Consider the following 25629-nt stretch of genomic DNA (forward strand, 5'->3'; position numbering starts at 1 on the left):
ATTAAAGTTTATTGCCACGCAATAACACAGAATTTATTTTCTCCCCGTTCTTGGTTTGGTCCTTCTCTTTTCGTAAACCTGTCAGCACTTAACTGGAATGACACCCTAATCATTCAAACAGCCTAGTACAACTAAACTAAGTTTTAAAAATACTGTCATCAGTTAAAAGTTAAGGGGAAAAAAGGTCAGTTCACTATGTCCCATGTGTTGATCATCATGACTAGGATTCTTCAGAGACCTTCACATAACACTCGTAATGCAAGTAGCTGACCTAACACGGCGCTGTTCACTAAATCAGAAATGCCGACTGGCACCTAGTTGTGCACAGACAGTGGGCACTGTGTAACATGCCTCGCAGCCTCAATAGATCTGGGGGTTGAATATTCTACGTTAGCGACTTTAATTTCTCTTTGTCCTGCTCTCTTCTAGGTAAGATTGGCCATAAATTGCTTTGGAATATTTGCGGGCACCACAAATATATTTTATGTTCTCTCAGCCAAGATTCATCATAAGGAGCGAGCCTCGCATCCGCAAGTTACCGTCGTTCTGTGGGTGTGTGTGCACGTGTGTGCATGCATGTATCGTGCATGTGCAAGTGTGCCCGAGCATGCGTCCAGGACCCTGCTGCTCTGCCAGTCAGTGATAAAATCTGATACAATAAAATATTAATTACAGCTGAAAGGTTGGGTGAGAAATATGAAGTCGATTACAGTTCCATATCGTGCACAAAGGACAGGAAGAAAAAATCGTTTAGTTATGGAGGTTTGGGATAATAAAGTAAAAACTAAAACATTAGGCTCAGGCTGAGCAGCTCTGTAAAAGGCCACCTGTTATTAATCTTCACAACAGGCACCACATTTCAAGTAAATGAGTCCTAGATGGAACCTCTTTAAGACGGGAGTTCTCCCCGTTTTAACAAATGAAGCCGTTTTCCTTTGCAGATTTTATTTCCCCTAAGCTAATCATAATCGAATCATCGCAATTTCATAACAAACATATGATTATAAAAATTATAATTCAAGGTCAGCTACTACTATTAAAGTGTGTTTTCTTAAAGAGCACTAGTGATTTGAATAAAGATGGAAACTGAATGCCACCAAAGCCACACTAAATGTTTTCATTACTGCATGTTTGTATTATACTCAATTCGGAATCTTTCAGTCCCTCGAAGTCCTAAGACTGCAGGCTAGGTAAGCTGGAACAGAAATGCCACCATCAACGAGCCAGGTGAACCAAAGGGGGTACCCTTGAGAGAACAATGAACTGAGAGTCTCCATACCACAGGCAACTGGGTCCAGCTTTGCCACTAAACCACCGACTGACCAGGAAGGTCCTTTCAAGTTCTGACATCTTATGACTCCTGGGACAAGATCAGGCGACTCTCCACATCAATACATGAGAAGAAAATTATTTCATTTCCATGTCCTCCACCCTCCATTTTCACAATATTTATCATGTGTCAGGCACTGTGCCAGGCACAGGGGAAGAAGAAAAGGAGGAATTGGTCACTCACTGCCCTTGTCCTTGAAGACCAGCCTAAGGGCGTCAGAAATAGGTCGCTCCAACAAAGGACTGCTGTGACAGGCACCTGACATGGGTTTGTATGTAACACACACACACATAGCACGTACACAAACCCTAGCGTAACGGGACACAGGGAAGGAGTGACAATGTTTATGCCCAGCTCCTAGAGCATCTGCTTCATGGAGGACATCTGGGCTGGACCTAGCGCCGAAACACTCCCACCGCTAACACCCAAATACGGCGGTACTGCCTAGGGCCACCAGCTGTCTCCCAAATTAAACATAAAGGGATGGGAAAAGAAAAGCTAATGTCTTTAGATTCCCTACACAGTCCCCATTCTCTCCAACCACTTGTGCAAACAAAGTTCCAACAAGCTTTTCCAGCACACTCACTAATGACTGCCTGCAACAGCTTCCAAGAGCCGACAAGGACTCTACATCCAGAGTACAGAAGACTGCAGGGAGTGGGCTATGCCCAGCCCCGATACCTCCTGAAGTCCTGGCCGGTGTGCCCCAAGGGTTCCCCAAGTTACCTCAAGAGCAACCCCCAGAGTGACAGGGCTTTCCTTACAATTTCAGTACTGCCCAGCTCCTGGCAAAACTGCACCTTAGGGTGTGATGACGAGCAGCGTTCCTCGTCTTGACTCCCACAGCCTCCAGTGATGCCTGAGGTGAGGGCCAAGCACCTAGCGGTCTCTGCTCTCTGGGGGCGGGAGGGTGAAGACGCCCATGGGCACACAGTCCTGCACTCTGTTCCATTCTACCTCTCTCCAAATCACTGTCAGGCAAATTTGCAAGTACTCTTCCTGCCCTGTATAATCACTCCTCAGGTCACAAGATGCACAATGTCTTTATTTTAGGACTGCAATTGATATCCATTTTCATCACGCAGGTCAAATCAAAGTAACTCCAGGTGGGCGTTGCTGTGCTTTGGCAGGGGCGTGGCTGCAGAGTTTCGGCCTGAGAACCGTCTGCGTCTGCGGCTGTCCCTGTCCACAGGCTGCCTCTCTCTGCAGAAGGCCTAGCTGAGCACGGGGGCGGGGCTCGCTGGTGCACCTGCCCTGGGGGCCCCGGTAATAAGACTGGTGCTCTGATCTAATACACAGAATCCTTCAGAGGAGATTATGCTGAAGAGAAGAACATTTGAAAAATGGGGGGAGGAAAGCTGCGCACTATATTTTCATGCACAAAAGCAAGTTTGAAATGGAGTTTGAGGGAAAGTTAAATTAAGTTTCATTGTATAAACGCTCAAATTCATCTACTCTATTATTATTATCTTCCCCTGCCATTTTTAAAGATTCTTTTCAAGGGTTCTTGAAGAACAAACTTAGTTTCCAAAATGAATTTTCAAAGAGATGACTGACATTGTCATCCTAGAAGCAACATTAATAAAAATGATCTTTGTTTCCCGGCAGTAAAGGAATCCAGAGTATTATTTTTTAATACAATAAAATTCACCTAAAATCATGTGGGGGAAGGATGGTAGCGGTGGTAATAAGAGATTTAGCACCTTTTGTTAACACACACTGTTGCAACTCAGCTATAGTAAGTAATAAAAAAAAAACCCAAGCCAATATAGTAATAAAAAATTGAAGTTTTACCAGTGAATGACATTTTGGTCTTTGTGACTATGGGTATCCCGATGAAAAAAGAAAAAACAAATTAGGTAGGAAGTCAGATATTTAGAACTCTTTTTCTAAAACAATTTTAGCACCAGATAGAGTCTTTCAAAAAGTTCAAACACTGGCAAAAGAACATTTAGCCCAGAGGGTTTATGATGGTCCTGCAGTTCTCATTTCTTCAATAAATAAAAGGGAACAATTAAAAAGCCACTAATAAGCATTTTAAAAGAAATGGTATATTTTTTCTTGATTCTCTGGAGACTATTAAGAATGGGGAACTGAAGGAGAACATGCACATCAACAAAAAAAGACTGATTAATTTGATTACAATGATCCAATACACTAAAGCAAATTTGTTTAATCCATGTCCTTCGAGTGTTTGAAACTGTACCGTTAAACACTGAGTAAATCAAGGGTGCCTGGGTGGCTCAGTTGGTTAATAAGCCTCCGACTTCAGCTCAAGTCACAATCTCACAACTTGTGAGTTCGAGCCCCGCATCGGGCTCTTTACTGACAGCTCAGAGCCTGGAGCCTGCTTCAGATTCTGTGTCTCCCTCTCACTCGCTGCCCCTCCCTCACTTATGCTCTGTCTCTGTCTCTCTCTCAAGAATAAATAAACATTAAAAAAAATTAAACACTGAGTAAATTGTAATGGAGTTGGGCTTCACCAAAAAAAGAAGAAGGAGAAGGAGAAGGAGAAGGAGAAGGAGAAGAAGAAGAAGACAATAAGAAAAAAAACCCTCCTAAAATTAAGTAACAGGGATAAACCCCAAAGATTCTGATGATCATAATTTAAAGTTAAAGGTGTAATTAATATGTTTCTTAACGCTAGAAGAGACAATGAAGACAGGATATTAATTTGTGGAGTGGTTCATCCATGCAAAGGAAGGTGTAACCAGTCTGGTTCCAGAAAGAATCTGCAGGGAAGATGTCTGAGGGCTGAGGAGGGGACGGCGGGGGTGGGGGGGGAGCTCCTGGGAGGAAGCAGGTGCCTGAAGTTCACATGGCTTCCCTGGTCATGTGATGCTGTGCAGGGGAGAGTGCTGGCTGTTCACCTCCACAGACCTCACTTCCTCCCGTGCACAAGGATGCTGGCATCTGACAAAAAGTCTGCTCTTGATGGTTAGAAATCACCTCATAAAGGACTAAGCATCGGCCTGATGCATTAGAGCTACTCATTCCAAGTCTCAATGATTATTTGTTTTTTATTATCATAATTATTTTTCCTGTAGGACATACTGCTCAGATCATAACTGAGGTTCAGGAATATCATAGTAGGACCTGGCAAATTTCCCAAGATGTGGGCAGAAGAAAAGGGGCCACCAGGTTATCTAGTTATTGTTATCGCCATCAGTAGAGGCCAGAATCACAACAATAATAAATAAGTAAAGCTTTCCTATGTTGAGCAGATAACATCTGTGCTGATACCATCCTGAGTGCTTTTGCTGACTGTCATTAATTCTCTCATGTCCTCTGAGATAGGTTCTTACTCACATCTAATTGATGAAGAAGGAGCATGAGACTCAAAAAAGTTACATCAACTTGCCTAAGGTTACGGCACAAATAAGCACCGGGATGTAAACCCAGGGCCATCAAACTGCACACTGTGGTTGGCGGCATTGTTTACGATTCTGAACACCTTTGTGCCCTCCTTCCCAGGAAAGAGCTATTATTTGTAACTACTCTAACCAAGAGTGGTTGATGGAACCAAGGGTCCTCTGAAACTTCGATGCTTTTACAGAATGAATGTGTATTATTAATACCACACACACAGTTCTTACAGCTTCCATAAAATTACTGTCAGAATATGGGTTACCTTTAGAACATAGATCCTATTCAAGTGATAATCACAGTTTATGGGCATAAAAGTTAAAGGGAAGTGATGCTTAGAAATTTGAAGTTTATGGGGCACCTGCGTGCCTCAGTCAGTTGAGCGTCTGACTGTTGATTTCAACTCAGGTCATAATCCCAGGGTCATGGGATCGAGCCCCATGTTGGGCTCTGAGCTGAGAATGGAGCCTGCTTAAGATTCTCCCTTTCTGTCCCTCTGCCCCTCTCCCGCACTTGTGTGCATGCTCTCTCAAAAATATAAGCACATGCATACATAGATTTGAAATTTTATTACTAAAAGCATGTTATAAAGGAAACAAGACTAAATAGCAATCTAGTCAACATGCTTTGTTAAGCAAATACTGATATCATAGCTTTTACCCCTTTATTTTATTTTTTTAAATTTATTTTTGAGAGACAGACAGACCATGAGCGGGGGAGAGGCAGGGGGAGAGAGGGACACAGAATCGGAAGCAGGTTCCAGGCTCTGAGCTGTCAGCAGAGTCTGACGTGGGGCTCGAACGCACAAGCCGTGACATCATGACCTGAGCCAACGTCGGACACTTTACTGACTGAGCCACCCAGGCACTCCAGCTTTACCCCTTTAAAACAAATTTTTTTTGATGTTAGTTTTGAGAGAGAGAGAGAGAGAGAGAGAGAGAGAGCAAGCACACATACACCAGTAGGGGAGGGGCAGAGAGAGGGAAACAGAGGCTATGAAGTGGGCTTTGCACTGACAGCAGACAGCCCCATGTGGGGCCCAAACTCACAAACTGAGAGGTCATCACCTGAGCTGAAGTCAGGTACTTAACCGAATGAGCCACCAAGGTGCCCCCATAGTTTTACCCTTTTTGAGCACTTAAGTTTACAAAGAGCTGTTGCCTGTATCAGTCTTCATGACAATGCTGTGAGACAGGCGGAGCATGTGATGGACTCCAATGTTAGAACCGAAGAAAGATTCGAAAGTTCACAGGATGGCCCAAGCTCACAAACCCAAGGCTTCTGGTCCATGCTGAGTGTTCTTTTAATTAAAAAAGAAAACATTTTTTAACGTTTATTTTTGAGAGAAAGACACAGTGCAAGCAGGGGAGGGGCAGAGAAAGAGAGGGAGACACAGAATCGGAAGTAGGCTCCAGGCTTCGAGCTGTCAGCACAGAGCCCGATGCAGGGCTCGAACCCACAAACCGCGAAATCATGACTGAGCCGAGGTTGGACGCTTAACCAACGGAGCCACCCGGGTGCCCCTGAGTGTTCTTTTAATTAGATGAAGTCCTATGAATGATTTACATTTAGAAATACCAGATTCCACTCGCTCTAAGTAAAACTTCGGTCATTTGGAGAAAACTGAGCGTGTACCATGGAGGCACCTACCAGCCTCCTTCCACCCAATAGCCTCTGTGTTTGGTGGGAGTCATGGCACCGAAACACCCACCCAGGTGACCTGGTAACTTTCCGCCAGGATGCCTCATGGGCCCATTTTTCTTCCTCTGTGGCCAAATGTGCAAATGCAATCATATCTCTGCCCCACTAAAAATCCTACAGTCCCATGATTTATGTGTGTTGAAGGTGGCAGGCGGGCAGAAGAGGGAAGAAGGAAGAAGATTCTACGCTAAAAATACATCAAAGCTACCTGGCATATTCTCAGTGCTGAGCGTATATTTACATCTTTTCAGCCGGAGGATGGCCTGAAGGGGAGGCTGACCCAGGAAGGGACTGGATGATAGACACCTTCCACATTAAACAAAGTCTGGAACTATCCTGAGGGCAGTGGCGAAACCCTGATGGATTTTGAAGCCAAAGAGCCAAAGACCTCTGCAGCCACACTGTGCAGTGGGAACTGGAGAGCCGAGAAAGGCAAAAGTATGAGCTGAGGCAGTGATGAGTAAAAGAGAAAAGGGGGTGTCAGTGACCTTGAGAAGTGAGAAGCAGGATAGCGTCCAAAGGAGTCAGTGCAGATGTGCAAGATTATAGGGACCGTCCTGATGGAATGTGAATTTGGAGTAATGGCTTATTTGAAAGTGGCTTTTCTGAATTTCTCTTCTAGTTAAAAAAAAAAAAAAAAACCAACAACGAACTGATTCAAGGGTAAAGATAGGGTATTCTTTCATGCTTCTGTGCTATACGGATGGGACATAGTATTTAACTTTTATTTAGGGATGAAAATATAAATTTAAAATCCTTCTCCTTCCTGATACGTCCAACCAGTTAAAAGGAGATTTCAGTCCTTTGGCTTCTTATCTATGAAAGTTTCAGTGATAATTACTTTTGCTCAACAAGAAGATGAGGTTCAATTCAATAAACATTTATTGCACACTTAATTAGGTTTGAGGTACTGAATGATATTCAGGAACTAAATTATGAAAATCATTTTGTGATCATTTTGCATTTTCTATTACATTTACATATATTTTACATAATGATCACCCTAGGAAAATGTTCACTTTCAGTATTAAATGCATAAATCTAATTAATACTCCTGAGTGCTGGTCAAACCTCATTCTTCTATATGTGTGTGTTTTTAATTGTGTTTACTAAGATGACCACTGTTTACATCTCTTTACTTTCTCATGTTCCAGGCTTTTCTACAGGTTGTTCCTCTTCTGGGTGCACCTACACCTGTATCTAACCCCCCACTGGCCACCTCCTACTTCTCTTTTGCGTTTCAGCTTAAAGAGCATCTCCTGATCCCCTGTTGAGATTCTGTCCTCTGTTGGATGCTCTTTGAGTACTCCGGACTTTTCTATCCGGCTTGATCAGTAGATACTCAGTGAAAGAAGGAAGAATGAACAAATAATGGCCAAAGGTCAACCGTGAGATTTCCTAGAACACTTTGCAAGGCTAGAACTGGCAAGAATTTTAACTCGAGACGAATAATTGCAGAGAACGCTTATCACTTCTCATTGAGCAGAAAGCACAGCATTGACACTGGTCAGGAAAACACTTTCAGGGCAAAGCAGAGAAGCTGAATGCCTGGGACACAGAACAACACAAAAGGAATGTGGTGATACGGGAAAACTCACGTTGCTCCCTATCATTCTGCTACCAAACAGGTTGAGGAACCAGTAGTAATTAAGTAGCTGAAAACCAAATACAGGTGACCTTCAGGCACCATATAATAATACACTTAATAAAATCATTTTTGATGCAACAGAAGGCATGTCAATATTTTCGTGTGCTTTGATGTTCTCACCATAAACAATTATAGTGAAGGTATTTATAAGTGCTGGTTGATGAAATGTTTCTGCTGAAGAGGATGACGCAAGACATGGTTCCTTATATGGCTACGCTCCCAAAATAGGAAGGGCCGTCACATGAGGAAAGTGGTCAGATCGTCTCTGGGTCCCTCCTCAGCTCTGAAAGCAAGTGGCTATAAGCAGCACTCCCGGTTGGCTTTCTCTCTCTGCCCCATACGTGACTCGATCAGCCTCTTAGAGAACTGGGATCTTCTCTCTCAACTATATGTGATTTTAGCACCTTCAAAAAGCAAAAGGGAGGCATCTATGTTCAAATCAATTAGTCTTTGTCAGAGTTTCCAAGATCCTCACTCCCCAAGGCTATCAGTCTTAGCTCACAACACCTGTAGAACTTCATCCCTTAAATTCCCTGGAATCAATAACTGTGATTAGGAAGACCGGCAGCTCCTGAGAGCAAATGGCATGGCAGCTTTGTGATTCATAACTAAGGGGATGCAGTGTTCCGTTCAAGGCATTTGCAACCTTTTGGTGTTCTGGGTATGCAACTAAGACTACTTGTCAATGATTTCACTGTTAACATTTAGATGGACCAGATAGATGGGGGAAAGACACATCATGTCCTTTTCTCAACAGTCAGTGGAAGATGAGATCAACCTGTATGCCTGCCTCTGTCACCCTGATGGATGGTTTCCGGGTGGGTGGTCAGTCTGGAGCGGGGAATGTGCACAACTACTTCCTCTCACCTTTGGGAGACAGCATGAATAGCTTTTGGCCACTACTGTACGTGACATTCAAAGGCTTTCATGTAATGTGTAGTTCCGATCTCAGGCACCTACCTTTTGAGAGACAAGCATGGGTTCCTTTGGGCATAGCAGAAACGAGTTATCACATGATCAAACATTCGGGTCTTCCCTGGCCCCAGCCGAGAACTAGCCACGGCCACCCACTAAGAAAGATCCAGAAGCTTCTCAGCAACTGGGATTAATAATGCCACATTCTACTGCTTATGAAAATCGATATTTAAAAATATTCATACAATTAGCAATTTCCAGGAAGTTACTAGATAGTCACTGCCAAGATTGGCTTTAAATTTCTAGTATTCTAGTGTCCACTTCAACAATACTCTCAACAGTTCATATCACCAATTGCTTTGGTTAGTTAATAACGCTTTTTCCTCTAAAAAGGACTAAATGTTTTTGATTCCTTTAAATCCTGTCTCTAATAAAAGTTGGCATGTGGCACTTACCAGACCCCTTCCCTTCATGCCTAAAGGTGAGCTATGTCTTAACTGGGCCCAGTCAAAGGAACAGCGGGAGGGCTCAGCACATCCACCAGCTGCACTTGCTGGGAAGCTCTCCTATGTTCCTTCCCTGGCTAATCCCATCCCCCATTGCAGGGCTGATCTTCCTTACATTTTTCTCCCTTGCCACTCACTGCCTGAAGGCTACATCTCTACTCCTGGGCGTGGAGCATAAGGGTGCCCAATCTAGCCCCGATCTCCCTTGTGGCTCCCCAACCTCCCCATCCTCCACTGTAGCTGTAACACCCTTCCCATTCCCAGATGAGGCCAACTTGCTCAGTCCTCCCTGGCCTTGTGGAATTCATCTGTCTTGCCCCTTATTTATTCCCTGCCATACACTTACCCCACCCTGCAAATACCTCCCCATGACATACATACATGACCAACCTTGGGCAATATCCAGCTGCAAGATTCAGCTGCTGGGCTCCAGAGCTCGCAACTCTGAAGCCTTACCTGACCCTCCTGTGTACAACCCCTCCCCTTGGGCTCACTGTGCCAGTACTTATCCCTGCAGTAGGGGGAGAGAGGACACACTGGTCGTATCTAGATTGCTAACTCCTGAAGAAAAGAGCCCCTAACAGGTTCCTCTGTGTTCCCAGTACTCAGTAAAGTGCCTGGAACCTAGTGAGCGCTTAATAACTATAATCCTAACAACTCCCTGAGATAAGGTGATATTACTCTGCTCTGCAATGATGAGAGACCCGAGGCTCACAGATGTTAAGAAATGTAGTCACATAGTCATAGTCACGTAGTCACATAGTCACACAGGTAGTTGTTAAGAGAGCTGGGATTTGAAATTACGTTTATTTAACTTCAGAGTATGTCCTTTCCCTATATCCTGCGGCTCATTTTAAAAGTTAGGTCCACGATTTATGTGACACATAAAACAGAGTAATTACTTGAATATTACTCTTTCTTTTTTAGAATATGCCAGAGGAGGAAAGAGTGATTCTGCCTGCCTAACAGGCATGACACCTGAAAGTATCTTATGTTTTCGTCCACAATGATCTTGATCAATTATTGATAGATTCAGTAGTTTCTAATTAATGTAGGGCAAAGCGTTGTTTAGATATGGAAATTATACATGGATTTATAATAGGCTAATTTAATATGAAGCTACTTTTAAATTTATATTACAGAAGCTTTGGAACTTAAGGTAAACTGCATTGTGAGGTTTTACATTATAGTTTTTCCTTTCTCAAAATAATAGTCATTCCAACAAGGAAAGGGATACAATTTGGGGGAATAAATAATTAAAAAAATGTGTCTGCAAATCACTATTTAACTGGTTCCTCTGACCCAAGATCAAATTCTTGGACAACTCTATTCTGAATAAAAAGATAAGTTTTAGAATCTAGGGAATAAATTCTAACATATTCTAACATAATCCTAATGATTGTACCATAAAATGGTACTTGAATCACAAGTATTTTTTTCTTTTTTCAAGGAAGGAGAAGAAGAATCAGATTCTTCAAAGGTGAACAGAACATTAGACACCATTGGGCCAAGCAAGTTCCATGTCTCAATGACTCTCCATTGGTGCCATATTGTGAATTTCACTTTCAGGATGGTTATAAATAGAAGACCCATTTCCTTTTGTTCTATAGTTAACTTTATTCAGTAGAGCTGGCCATAACCATAATTAGGTAATGATTCAGGGGCCAACAGGGAAACATATAACCTTTTTAAAGACTTGTACGACAGAACTGGAGCAGGGAAGAGTTCATTACCTATTTATAATATCAATTCCCAAAGACTTGCAAATGCATACATAAATAGGTAGCCAGATATAACCAAAATTTAACATGTAGTAGAGATACCAGGATTTATTGTAATGCTATTATTTATGACTTTATTGATAGAGACAATTGTTAAATCCTTAATTTATTTTTCATGTAAAATTAAGATATTAGATTTGAAAAAAAATGACACAAACAAAGGAAAAGCTAGCGAACCAGAGTTTGTCCTATGTGGGTATGTGGGGGGGGGGGGGAGGGAGGGGCAGGGGACACACCACAAACCATCTACTGACACAGTTTGGAAGTATTGCAGTAGAAAAACACTTATATGGCATTAGTATGTGTGAAATACAGTTTGGAGTGTTGTTGTTTTTTAGACACTACTTCCATTAATCCTCACAAGAACATCATCATGTTGATTTGCTCAAAGGCTCCTTGCATGAAGCAGAAGAAAATGAGATGCCCAAGCAGGTGGTGTTCCTAGAGTAAAAATGTCTTTCCTTGGACTTACTGATGGCAGACAATCAAATGGATTGTTGCTATCTTAAAAAAAGTCTTTTTTTTTAATTGGTCTTTGGTCTTTACAGCCTAATATAAAACTTTCTAAACTATAATTAATTGTATGCCAACAAGTATAATTTCTAATATAGGAAACATCTTTTTTTTTTTTTAAAGTTTATTTATTTATTTTGAGTGAGAGAGAGAGAGAGAGAAAGTGCATGAGAGCTGGGGAGGGCAGACAGAGAGAAAATCCCAAGCAGGATCTGTTCTGTCAGCATGGAGCCTGACATGGGGCTCAAACTCACGAGCCGTGTGATCATGACCTGAGCCGCAATCAAGAGCTCGACACTTAACTGACTAAGCCACCCAGGTGCCGCTCTAACATAAGAAACTTCTTAAAACAAAATGCATGATTATCTCCTATCATTCATTAGTCATAATGATCTCTTTCCCTGCTTTTACTGTCAAAAGATCCGTGTCTCTGTCCATCTGAGGTGGCAGTTTTCACAGACTCCCTGACACTCTCTTGCCGAATCCCTTTAAGAAAAACTTCTCTGTGACAACCAGCTGGGAACATGAGTGCAAGCTGATGGCCACAAAGAAGAATAAATCTCATTTTCCATACAGCTCGAGGATCAAATCAGACATTTCTAGGAAGTGTAACAAATTTTCTTAAAACCAGACAATTGCTTTACTGACTATTTATCCTCAATGGAATGAAAACCTGTCCTTCATCTTTTTCTAAGAACACAGCACAGAGTTTTCAAGGGAAAAAAGCTCAGTTATGAGAAAAAATAGCATCCTTTAATACATTTTTAATTATCTGTCTGATTTGTTTCAAAAGAATATTTGATGAATAGTTTGGGTAAATCAAGCAATACTAGAAGTTAACAATGAAGCACTAAGATCCGTGCACGTCTTGCTCGCTAACTACCTAGGACAAAGCAGCATCAGGAAAAAATGACAGGAGATAAATGAAAACATCACATATTGGTAAAGTCTCCCAGGGTAATGAATTCAAGGTGAAATCTAGTTAATGAAAATCTGGCCACATTATATAAAAGTAAATAAATTCTCGATTTATATATGAAGCTGAAGTTTTCATATGGTATGGTTTTTTTTTTTTTTTTCAAAAAAAAAATCACAAGTATTGTGGATGAATAAAACATGTATGCCTGTCTTCTACTAGCAGAAACTATTTCCTATCTCATTTGAATCTTACTTGCCAGGACCCATGCTTTAAAAAAATAAGGCAAAATATTACTTTCATTCCTTCCTTATGCCCTCATCTCTTCCCCATTCATAATGCAGTGAAGTTCCTATTTGCTTTAAGATTGTGGCCCTGATTCTCAGCAATGGGAACTCGTCACAAATTGTTTTTTGTTCTTATTTATTTTTATTATTTGTTATTATTTTTTTTTTACAAATTGCTTTTTAGCTATAACTGTCAAGGAAGCGTTCATTGCAAAGACCACCATAGTATAAGAAGTTACCAATGACAAGAAAATTACAGCATTAAAATAATTAGGACTAGCTTTGTTAGAAGAACAAGGTGTGTATTCGCATGTTTCAGCCATCAGTTTTAATGTTTTGGTTGTTGCTGCGATGACTGCCCACCTCCCATCCCCATGGACAGACAACTGTAATAGATGTTTTCCCCACTTGGTAGTTTCTCCTGAATGAATGAATCAAAGAATGAGTACTTGAAATGGCAATTTTCTAACATTTTACTGAAATGAATATCCGAACGTTTAATTAACATATTCAAGCGCTGAGTTTTAATTAAGAAGACATATAGCTCCCACACATTTATGAATAAATTGAAGCAACAATGCCTAAAGAACAAAAATGAGAGTCATTTGAAAACACCATCACCCAAGGCTCAACCATGTGATGGAGTCTCATGCTGTAGACCATTAGAACGTATAAAACATCATTAATGAGGGATATTGCACATAGCAGATATATATCACAAGAGTAAAATCACAGAGAGCATATTTGTTAGTGCAAGAAAAGCACACAGTTTGTGTAAAACTCATCCTTTATTTAGGGCTGCTATTTTGCTGGCAAATTACGAGGATTTTCTCTGTTGGATTGTGTCTGCATGTAATGAACAGTGGAGAGAAGAGAGAGAAATGAGGTGATTCTAAATGAGTCAAAGAAAATTAAGCTTTTCCTTGTCTTATTAAAGAAAAAAAAAATTGAATCCACGAACAGACATTAAAATGCTGTCCCAGGTGCTAGTTTACTAGTTGGAATGATGGAATTTGTGCTCTTCCTGGCCATCTCGGGATTTAAATAATTTTATGTGACAGAGCTGATGTGTTGATCAATAAAAAGACAACAATCGTTTACATGGAGAGTTTAGTGCAATTTTAAGAATCTGCATTAAGCAAAATGAGTGCTTGTAGTGGAATTAATGCAGAACCATCTTACTTAGTGAAGTGCATAAATGAAGTAGGACTGAATTTTTAACACCAATGATTATGGATTAAAGAAAACTCAAATCAATTGAAAGAATTGGTTTTGGAAATCGCACAATGACAGTATTTTTGAGCACATAATACTGTGCAAAATCCAGGAAAGCAAACAGATGTTCACTTTCATTTCCCTCCTTCTTCTAGTATTTATCTTATCATTTGGGAAAAGCTTTCTTGTATTGCAGTTTGATTACATGTGCATTTTGCAAATTTCCAGATGTGTTCAAATGTTTTAATCTACATTATGGCTTTATATTTTAGGTCCCTATGATTCCCTAATCAGAGTTCTTATTTCTCCAAGCATTAAATGAAATTGAAAATTTTCATATACCCCATTTAGTTTGAGAGTATTATGGATATTTTTTCCAAACTAGTCTTTCTAGATATTGGTCTTGCATCGACTCAATAGATAATCAGTCCCATTATGTTGTACTATAATACCAAATCCCTTGGAGAGAATATTCACTTTTCTGCAACAAAACAAAACAAAACAAAACAAACAACTTTTTGACAGGTGAGTTCGAGATAATTTCCCTTCTCAAATTTGTGCCAATCAGATTTACCCATTTAAGATAAGAGAAGCATCCTTTCACTTAAGGTCGTATCTGTAGTGGGGTTGCCTGTAATGTTTACTTAATAGTATCCCATAAGAACTGATTCTGAATCTAGCATAGATTTAGATGATAAACATAGACAGTACATTTATTAATTTCAAGATGCTAACGTTGTGGAAGAAGATATAATAGAGACAGAATGAAAAGTGACCCTGGCAAATTCAAGGAATGTTTAGCCAATAACAAGATGATGTCTAATCAATGATGAGCTTGGAAATAGAGCATCAAGACAGCTGTGGAGGAGGGTGTGCTAACATAAACTGAAATCTCAGCCGAGTCAGAGACTGGCCCTCATGAAATGATATAAAACTGTGGTGAAGCCAGATATTTTGGACACTTGGATAAGCATTTGAATGTGCATTTTTATAACATAATAAAAAAGAGCCTGAGGATATCTCCAATTAACTATTTAGGGCTCCAGAGTCTCCAAAAACAACTAGAAAGGTGTGAACGAAAACAATAAGGCATATGACAGAAAACACGAATAGTAGTTTGGAATGCAAGAAGCACTTTAAAAAAAAATAAGGAAAGGAGAATTGGGGAGGGGGCTGATATAGATTGCCCAAAGGAATATTATTTGAAAACTCAGAAAGATCAACACAGAGACGTGGATGAAAATCTGACTGAAAGGGTTTGAAGGAAAGAGGCAAGAAGAATAGAAAATGAAAAGGAGTTTATGTGAGAATAAAGTAGAATCGGAAATAACTAGCTGTTTTGGAGAAATGGTTAGGATTTCAGATTCCTTCCATTTAGAGGCATTGAAAGTGAGTGGCCTCTACCCTTTCATTTTATCATGATGTTTCTGGAGAACATTGACCCCTGACCTAAAAGCCCACAGAACTGAGTCTGGGCCCCTGTTAAATTGGTCACAAGACAATGACGCTCTCAAGGCCATGGCCAGAGCATCAATTTATCATTTAATAACACTTCAGCTTTCCGGAGTGAAACCAAGTCTGACTCACAGCCATAGGTACACCTGGATCTCAGCCAACCATCTAATGAGCGTGTGGCTTGGGTCATTCAGAATAGGGCACGCAACAACACTGCACTCAAGTCAACCCAAAGGGCCAAGGTAGTGTCGGTGGCTATACTTTTCTAGCAGTAATAGTATCTTAAATTCGTAAGAAAGCATTCACTTACTTCAAGGTGTTCTCACAAACTGCATTTAGGAATGGTAGTCCTAAATCCCTTACGTGAACTACTACTATGTGGAGTAACTCAACAACAGAATAGACTAAAATTATGTAGATTTTTTCAAATGCAAATTTCTGTGGTTCTACCCTAATCTGACTTTACCATCAATTAACGCTATTCTGTTTTTACTCTTGACTCCGTGAATTGAAACTTGCACATATCTGATCAGGTAGAAAGAAGTCCAACTGACTGTCCTCTGATATTGTAGTGAAACCGTGATCCAAAAGAGCTGGGTTTCAAAAGGTTAATGGACTAAAACTCTACAAAAAGATTATGGCAAATAATCCCTACATAGCCTTAAATGGGAATGTAAATGTTTCCTTGGAGTATGTTCTTCAAAATAATAGGTTATTTTGAAGGGGATCTATTCTGATAGTACAGAATATCTAAATCCCTCCGAAACAAGTAGAAATTTCTTTTATATAGATTAATGAGCTTATGACAAGTTCATACTCAAGAGTTATTCAGGCATTCCTTTGCTCCCTCCTAGGAAGAATAAATTTATTTTATTCATTCACTGTACAAGTTACACTTGGTAATATCTCAGCTGTATAAATCATCATGGAATGAGAAATGGGGCCTACCTGTTGGTAATAAATATGTTCAAATAAAGACTTCACAATGCTTTTTCCAACCATCTGCTTCTTTTAAAAAACAACTATATACCACTTATCCAATGGACAAATTAGCCCATTTACCGTAAGTTAAGTGACTTAAAACCCCAAGTAAACAAACAAACAAGCAGAAAACCCAAAAACGTCCATTTAAGGAGTAGAGCTCAGGATAAAAATGTCATCTGCCCTTGGGTAACTAAATTTCAGCAAGCAATTACTTTTTAGAAGTACAGCCACCTCTCCACAGACTAAGGCTTTTGTTCCTTATCTTCAAAGAACAATGCACTTGCATCTGAATCAAACTCCATACACAATACTTGGTCACCCCAGTTCAAAGCACTTTCCCTTTCTAATCTAATTAGAGCTAATAAAGATACTGGCTTTACAAGCTGACTGATGTTTGTAGCAAAACCCCAGAAAACACGTTCAAGAAATTAATCAATTTGATTTTAGTTCCTATCTCTCTAGAGCCAGCCCACCCCTCCTCTGCTCAGTACCTGACAGGTGCGCCCCGGCTGTGTGCAGGTTTCAGCATGACTGTCACTGTGTTGTCCGTTTGATTCAAAGGGGTCTCCAGTTCATAAGCCGGCATAGAGGGTGCTGGGGGAAGAATGTGTGAGATGGGAGACTCATTATATTTCTGGTTGATCTTTTCAGTTTCCTTCCCAGTTCCATTTCCAAAGAACATGAAGAGCACAGTGCACTTAAATTGCAGCTACAAACCAACGACGGGCAGCCTTTACATACATGCCCTACACAGAATACGAGGAAGCACTTCTAGAACCAATATATGTTGACTTCTTTCATGTTGCGTTTAAGTTGGGCGGGAGCGTGAAGGGGCTCGGGCGGTGTTAGTTAATATTATGTCTTGATTTGCATTCTCGCTGAATGGATGTAGTCAGCGAGCTGTGGGCTTAGAATCTGTGTACTTGTTGGTAGGAATGCTTTTCTTTAAAAATGACTTTAAATGCAAATTTAAGAAACAAGCACTAGGATCATAAGACTGAACATTATAGCTCTCCCATCTGAGTCAAGGTGGAAGGCTGTGTGGGCCAGAGATCCATCCAGGGATCTGCAGAGGACTACAGGAGCCACGGAGGCTTGCTGAAATCGGTGACCACTAGTGGGCTCTCAGGGAGAGCAGCAGGTGGAGAAGACACGGGAACTGAAGTAAGAGAGGCCTCGGTTGGACTTTTTGCTGTTTTGTTTTAATCAGCACAAGAACTGAGGCACGTCAATTATCTCTGGAGCTTCAGTTTACTCTTCTTTCAAAACAGGAGAAATTACCCTCTAGGGTTATCATGGGAATTCAAAGAGATAATAAAGAGAGCCAGGCAAATATAATTCTACAAATGTTAGTTCTTTTTCTCCACTCCACGTGAATCCTATTTCCATTTCCTGGCATTCTTTGTTTTCTAGATTGTTCAGTCTTATTATGAGAAGATAACGACAGAGCTCTTCAGTAATTTTGTCATCGCCATGGACAAGAGAAATCATTTCGTGAAGCCTGTGATGTGGGAGGGCACACAGTCTTTTTAAGACCCACAGGTGTAGGTACCTGATGAGAACGCTAGAGATCAATTTTTTTTTAAATACAGTTTTAAAAATCTCTTACATATAAAAAGCTTTTATGTAGAAGACATGGGTTATATCTCATTTCCATTTATTGGATTTTCTCAGCATTAAAAATTAACTCCAATTCTATTAAAAATTAACTCCGATTCATAACACAGAATTACATTTTGTATAGAGAATAGTTCTCTATTTGAGGTCCACGAAAGTAGAAAATTGGGGCCCATAAACTGTAATTTTCTTTGAACTATAAAAATCAAATAGTTATTCTTGATGAGTCTGCAGGCTAACTAAAATGTCAACTGTCTTTGTTTCTGGATAGAACTGTATGAACTTGCTGGGCTAACAGCGGTCAGACTCGTATCAACCAGAATTTTTATATAACAAAAGTAGCAAAAAATGAGTTATTTTTTCTAAAAGAACATCCTCTTTAAGATAATGATCTTTAAGGGGTGCCTGGGTGACTCAGTTGGTTAAGTGTCCAACTTTGGCTCAGGTCATGATGTCACAGTTTTTGGGTTCGAGCCCCACGTCAGGCTCTGTACTGACAGCTCGGAGCCTGGAGCCTGCTTCAGATTCTGTGTCTCCCTCTCTGCCTCTCCCCTCCTCACTCTCTCTCTCTCTCTCTCTCTCTCTCTCTCTCTCTCAAAAAATAAACATTAAAAAAAAGTTAATAATCTTTGAAATACAGTTTCCATAGGGAAAAATTACCAAAAGAGGTGGGGGGGGGCAGGGGCCTGGAGATACATCTATTTACACACATTCCCACCTTATTCTCCATCATAAATTCAAGCAGCAGTGATATCATCTTAATTACATCCAAGTATCAATGCACTTAATCAAGATCAGAGAAGGAGCACATGGAAAATTACAACCAGAAACCATATTTTCTGATTCCAAATCTAGTGGTTTCTCTACTTGCTCAGCTCTATAAACTATGCCATTTTCCTAACCTCCCAAAGACTTCTTCCTCTTCTTCCAACTCCCCATATTGTTATCACCTGATGCTTTCTATGAACTATCAACATATATTAAACTTCAAGTCAAGTTTGTGCTTAGAAATAAAATCTTACACGATCAAAAATTTCCCCATAAGTTATAGCTGCTTAAAACCAATGTCCAAACCTAATAATGCTTATAGTACTCGAGCTGTAAGCAATTCCCTGTCTCCGATTCTAAGCAAAAAACTTCCCAAGAACTAGAAATGAGGGACAGTATATACGAAAATCAGGCTAAATATTATTTAGCTAACACTGACTGACTGAAAGAGTTACTTCCCTTACCTGCCCCCTGCTCATCTACCCCCAACCAAAAACAGGCAAAGCCAAAACTCAAATACTTCCCCCACTCATACCCAAAGGGGAAAAGAATGGAAAAAGGGAATGTCCGTGGAATTGTGTTTATTGCTGTTACAAATCCCATAGCAGATGGCAACTCCATTTCCTCTAGTCTGAAGCACAAAGACATTTTCTGCACAGTTGCACATGCCCAGAAATTCTTCTCAAATTATGTCTTTGGTTGGATGGCGTAATTGAGTCTCTACCAGCAAAAAGCTGGAGGCTGTAAGTGCCTGGTGCCACCCCTCTGTCGTTGCAAAGGATGGGCAACTACTAATGGTGAAGGTCCCAAGGAAGGTCCCTTCTGGAAGCAGACTCCATATAATGCTGTCTATCTGCTGAGCGCTCAGTCGTTCACAGCTCATTGCAGAGATCTTTCCACCACTGCTGCTCTGGTAACTTGTACTGTGAAGGGGGTAGGAGCATACAGACCAGAACCATCGCCCATGCTCCCATTCTCCGATGCAAACTGATAAAACATGGCTGCTTCCTAATGCAGGAGGATCTTAAGCTCCCAAATTATAAGTATTTGCAGTATTTCATTCAATTCCAGGAATCTGATTTTCATACGTACCAAAGTGGGAATCTGAATACAATGTGTAAGATGGTATGAGCTTTGTGTCCTTGACAATGGGAATGAAAAAGTACAAAAATGCTACTTCCGATAAAAGACATAACTTATGAATGTATATATAATACCTGATATTTTGGTGGTAAACTGATTTGTTGCCGGAGGTCCAAATCCCTTAGCTGTGCTAGCTCGGATAGTAAAGGAGTATGTGGTCCCCGGATACAGTCCAAAGAATAGAAAATGGGTTTCATTTCCCAGTTTTGAAACTCTTCCACTTTGATTGGATAAGTCTATTTCTGGGTCAAAGGAACTGACAGCTTTGTAGGTGATCTGCAAGAGAATAAGAATGTGATAACATATCTGGAGCAGATGGACCGGGATCACATCTTTATCCAGTAAACCCTTGTGATGTATGCACTGTCAGATGCTTTATGATAAGCTCTTCTACTCACTCAGACTCTTCAAATCCTGGATCCGGTGAAGGGGCGCAGGAATTCAGCCAAAACTGTTATGAGTTATTACTTTTATAGACAGAGGAACTGAACGCCAGTAGATTAGAACATAAAGGATGAGTTCAGGTTTAAGCTAATACCTTGAAGTTGTTTGCTTTCAAAATGTCACTTTGGAAAACTACATTACAGTTAGCTTCAAACAACATCACAAAATGTACAACTAGCTCAAACAGATGAGGACCTTACAAGGGGAAGGCCTCATCTCTCAGCCAGTGGCCAGTTTGATTTAGCACTGAATAGGATTATTGTCTACTGGAAACTAAGGGCACTTTTAAATGTGTTCATCAATGTGGGCAAAGATATCTGCTCTCAAAATAAATCCCAGACACATGTCAGCAGCTCTTGATGGTATGACTGTGGTGCTCGTGACGGGTCCTATTTACTTCTTTTCTTTAGAGCAACCCTGTCCAAGAGAACTTTCTGCATGATAGGGAAGTTCTACTCTGCACTATTCAGGACAGTAGCCACCGGTCACAGGTGGCTTGAAATGTGGCTAGTGAGACTGAGGACCTGAAAATTTGATCTTACTTAATCTTAATTAACTAAAATTTAAATTTAAATCACCATGCACGACTAGGAGCTGCCATTTCAGGCTGAGCCACTCTAAAAGCTTTCATATCTTTGCCACGTAACTAACAGCTGTTCAAAGCACATTGGATGAGTCTGGAATGCATGAAAATAAATATAACATAGGTGTCTTTAAATCTGTCCTTTCAAGTGATTTTTAAAAGAATTTCACTATAAGTAGTTCATCACCTATTCACGAACACGCATTTTAGTGGTGATTACTAACTTCTACTGGTTGTAATGACATAATTTTTAAATGTGGCATATTCAAAAGTTTTAAATTGCAAAACTGAGCACTTTTCCTTGCTTTTAAATAGGTAAACTTACTTGTAATTTATGTGCATGAACACTAACACTGTTATTATACGAAGTGATAATTGACATTCTTTCTTCTTATATTTATACCATGTCATTATAATTAAGGAGACCTCTCTGGAAGAATATTTAGATTGAATCATCTCAGCTTTGGCAAGAAAATGTTTGCTGTATATATTAATCACCGCAGTGCATGCCAGTCTCAGAGTCAGGTGGCATATCTGTTGTTAACCCTTTAGCAGACTTCCCTTATAAGAGACAAGACCCTGTCTACCACCAGCTGCTGTCGGAGGGACTTCAGCGCTGTCACCCCTGTGTGCTTAGTTGCTTACTTGGTCCTCGTTCTGACACTTCTCGAGAAAAAGGTAGTTCAGAGAGGGCAGCTCTAAGCTCTGATGGCATATTCACTCCCCAAAGTTCATTCATTCATTCACCCATTCAAAACCTATTCATTGTATGTCTCTGGTGCACCAAGCCCTGTACTCTGAGCTGGGATCTCACTTGGTGATTGGGACACGGTACCTGTCCCGGGGGAGGTAACAGTCTGGTAGAGAAGTAGAGAAGCAATTTAACAATTAAGATACAGTATAATTAAAATGAGGACTAGCACCACCCGTCAGGGCTAGGTAAATCTCCTTGTTCATTTCATTGCCTTACCAAAAAGTTTAGTGGTACACAATCATATATGGGACAAAGTCCAAACTCCCTACCTCTGGGTTTAAGACCCACCGACATCTTCTTCTTCAAACTTATTTCTGCATACTCGACACCATGATATTGTATTACCTTCTGTCCTGGTCGGGGGATAAAGATTTACTGTACCACAAACACTGGGCTTTTCTGACGCTGTTTTTCCTCATAAACTTTCACCTGCCTGGAATGTGACAGGGCTATCTGTGACCCGTTTTCTCTACCTACTCTGATTCACTCATTCCATTCCAATATTGATGGAATAGCACTGACATCACGAGCACCACGGTCAGCAGGTGGACACAGGTCCTGCCCTCAGGTGGTTAAGAAACTGGACTTCAGTGGGTGGAGCTGGGAGAGATGCAGTATGCAAATTAATAATTAAAAAAACTGCAATTCAGTAGATGAGACAAACACGGTGCTAAGATAAAGAATATTGGGGGCAGGGAGGGATACATGCACAGCCACCAAGAACCACTGGGGAAGGGGCCACTGGGGGGATGACAGTTAATCTGAGGAGACTTGAACTTGTGAGAGAGCCAGCTGTGCCAAGAGTTCGGGAAAGAATAGCATGAACTAAGGCAGTGAAGCAGGAGCATTCTGTGCACAGTCAATGGACAGAAAGAAGGTCCGTGTGGCTGTGGCCCAGCAGGTGAGGTGAGCGTGGTCCCTCAATCAGTGGCTGGAGGAGTGGGCAGGTGCCATAACATGCAGCGCTCTGTACCCTAAGATAAGAAGGATGGATGCACACACGGGGGAGCCTTTGAACATTTTTAAGCGTGCAAACAAAATGATCTGACTGCCCTTAGGAGAAGACCGTGTTAGCGGCCAAGGGGAGAAGTGGTTTGCTGGAAGGAAGCAGTAATGGTAGTAGGGAGGCCACTGGGAGCTTCCGCAGAGACCGCGAGGGAAACCTCTAGTTCCTGTGCTAGTGCAGTGGCTGGGACTAAGGTGAGCACCGTGAAGAGTGCAGTGAATGAAGAGAACTGGCATACTGGAGAGTGAAAATGGGCAGAACTCCGTGACAGACTGGATGCGGACACTATGAAGGATAGTGTCAAGGACAGTGTCCACATTTTGGGCTTAAGCAAAAGATGGCCCCACCTTTACTGAAATGGGATGGAATGAATGAGGGGAAACAAACTGCTGGCTTGTGGCCATACCGTGCATTGTATAAGCTGGGATTTGAGACGTTTGGCCTGGAAATAGAGATGTGGGGGTGATCAGCATTGAAATAGTATTATTTAGGAAGGGATGAGGTCGTTGGGGAAAGGATTTTAGGGAGAACACTGATATTTAATGTAATCAATGGTGGAGGAGGAGAAACCAACAAATGAGCCAGAAAGGCCAACAGAGAGAGCTGTTACTGAAATCAAAAGGAAAAAAAAAGAGGGAGAAAGAGGTCTTAAGAAAGAAATGCTTTCAAAGACACTGGGAGTTCAGGCGAGATTGGAGCAAAACATGTCTGCCCGCCCATGGTTATAGTTAAAGTTCCCATTTTACTTCTCTGGAAAACCTTCCAAAATCTGGCCTAACAATCATTGGACCAGCTGAATGCCTGATGATGTCACTGCATTCATAAGTTCATTTGGCCATACATCATGGAGCACTGTCACAGCTCTTCTGTAGTATTAAATCATGATTTAAATATGCCAACGGAATTGGAACTTTTCATGTAATTGTATCTTCTTTCTGAGGAGTGATTGATGTCTTCTTCTTCTTTCTGAGCCCACGGTGATGAGTAAATATTTGGCACTCAGTAGATATTTTCCTAAGAAGGCTCCTGGGGAGAAGAGGTGTGTGCATGCACTCACATAAATGCTCACACGACCGCAAGTAGGATGTGGCCGCCCCCACGCTGACTACAGCGCAGAAAGTAAATGCTTTATCAAAGGACCCATCGTTCCACTGTACTCACCTATGGCCATGGTCAACAGGATAAGCTAGATGGGGCTTAGTAACAGTCTTTCAGGCACAGTCGTTTGAGAAATTGCTAATACTCATAGATCCTCTCTCCCCCACCCATGCACACTAACTCATGCACTCCTAAAAATTATGGATCCTCTCCCTAACAAGTAAGTATGTTGTATATATGCGGACACAAAATGTCAGAAAGGTCATCGATCCCCCTCAAAGCCATCCAGAGCTCTGGGAGTTTGAATATCAGGAATAAAAAACCGGCTCTTCAGGAACAGGAGCAGTCAACTCTAGAATCCACTCCTACCGTAGAGTGGATGCTCCATATACATTTATCCAAGCAATTACTTTAACGGACGCCAAAAAAAAAAAAACTCTACACTCACACCCAAACGTATCATACCATGTCCTTTTGGCATGGGTTTTTTTTTTCATTTGTTTATTGTTTATTCAACTCATGTTTATGAAGTTCTATTAACTAGCAGGCAGTAGTAAAGCAGCAGGAAACTCCCAGAAGGAATGCCTGGGATTGCTTCCACACTTGCACTGTGGCTGAGGGATAAGGCAATTTTCGTGCAGCCTCTATGAAAAACACTGATGTTCCATGTTGGGTCTAGGCAAGTTTATACAATTCCCCCAAGTCAAAAGGGAATGCAAATAACACAGGTGGGGGGTTAGAGTTAGGTGAGATGGGGGTCAACGGCAGCTTGTATTGGATGATTTCTGATTTGTATGTAGGTGCCTGAAATATTCCCAAATTGTCTTCCCCTCCTCTACTTGTGGTCTCAGGTCCTAAACTACAAGATTCATAGAAAACCAAAATGGAATAACATGCCATCTTTGACCAGGAGGGGATTCAAAATCTTCTAGGAAGGGTGAGTTGATTGGAATTTCAGCCAGGGTTAAATACAGTCTTTTAATGGAGAGACAAGCACTCGGAGGAAGGAATAATTAAATCTGATTTGGGGGGTGGGGGGGGGGGAAAGAACCTAGAATATTTCAGGGAAAAGTATAATATTTGAATGAAAAACTGAAATATAAGCAGAAGTCCCAGGGGAGGAGAGAAGAGGGGACAGCATCAGGAAGAAAGAAGGAAATGATAGAAAGAAGGTGTGATAGGTTAAAATTCCATATACATAGCTCATTAAATTCCAGAAATTCCAGGAAAAAAATAATGGGAGATACGGTAATAAATGTAAATTGGAATTAGATCATGGAAGGCCTTGAATATTAAAACCAAACTTCTTAACAGGGCCCTTAAATTCTACTTCTTTCTATTCTATTACCTATCCTAGTCAGTAGTGATTAGTTGAGCCCAGTTATCCAGGTTCGGGATCTGGACATGTCTTCAACTCTTGATTCGTCAATACTTCAATCATTTGACAAGCCCAGACCATTCTACTTTGTTTGCTACATACCCATACAACACTGCACTCTATACTCTTCACACATTAGATTGGTTTATGGCCTCAGGTTCTAAATACACATACACACACGCGCGTGCGTGTGTATTGGAATTAAGTTTTTATCTTAATTC

At 41.0% G+C, this 25629-nt stretch overlaps 1 protein-coding gene across 11 annotated transcripts in view; it reads right to left on the reverse strand.

Moving 5' to 3' along the window:
• PTPRM (protein tyrosine phosphatase receptor type M) overlaps window positions 1-25629 on the reverse strand; it is a 796726-nt gene that overhangs the window by 274998 nt on the left and 496099 nt on the right. For all 11 annotated transcript variants that reach the window (XM_045459381.1, XM_045459379.1, XM_045459380.1 and 8 more), the window contains 2 exons: window positions 20220-20421; window positions 17109-17211 (listed from right to left, as the gene is read on the reverse strand). In XM_045459381.1, coding sequence (XP_045315337.1) covers window positions 17109-17211; window positions 20220-20421 — 305 coding nt within the window. The remainder of the gene's footprint in view (window positions 1-17108; window positions 17212-20219; window positions 20422-25629) is intronic.

The sequence above is a fragment of the Leopardus geoffroyi genome, chromosome D3 (genome assembly GCF_018350155.1).
Source record: "Leopardus geoffroyi isolate Oge1 chromosome D3, O.geoffroyi_Oge1_pat1.0, whole genome shotgun sequence".
Lineage (NCBI taxonomy): Eukaryota > Metazoa > Chordata > Mammalia > Carnivora > Felidae > Leopardus > Leopardus geoffroyi.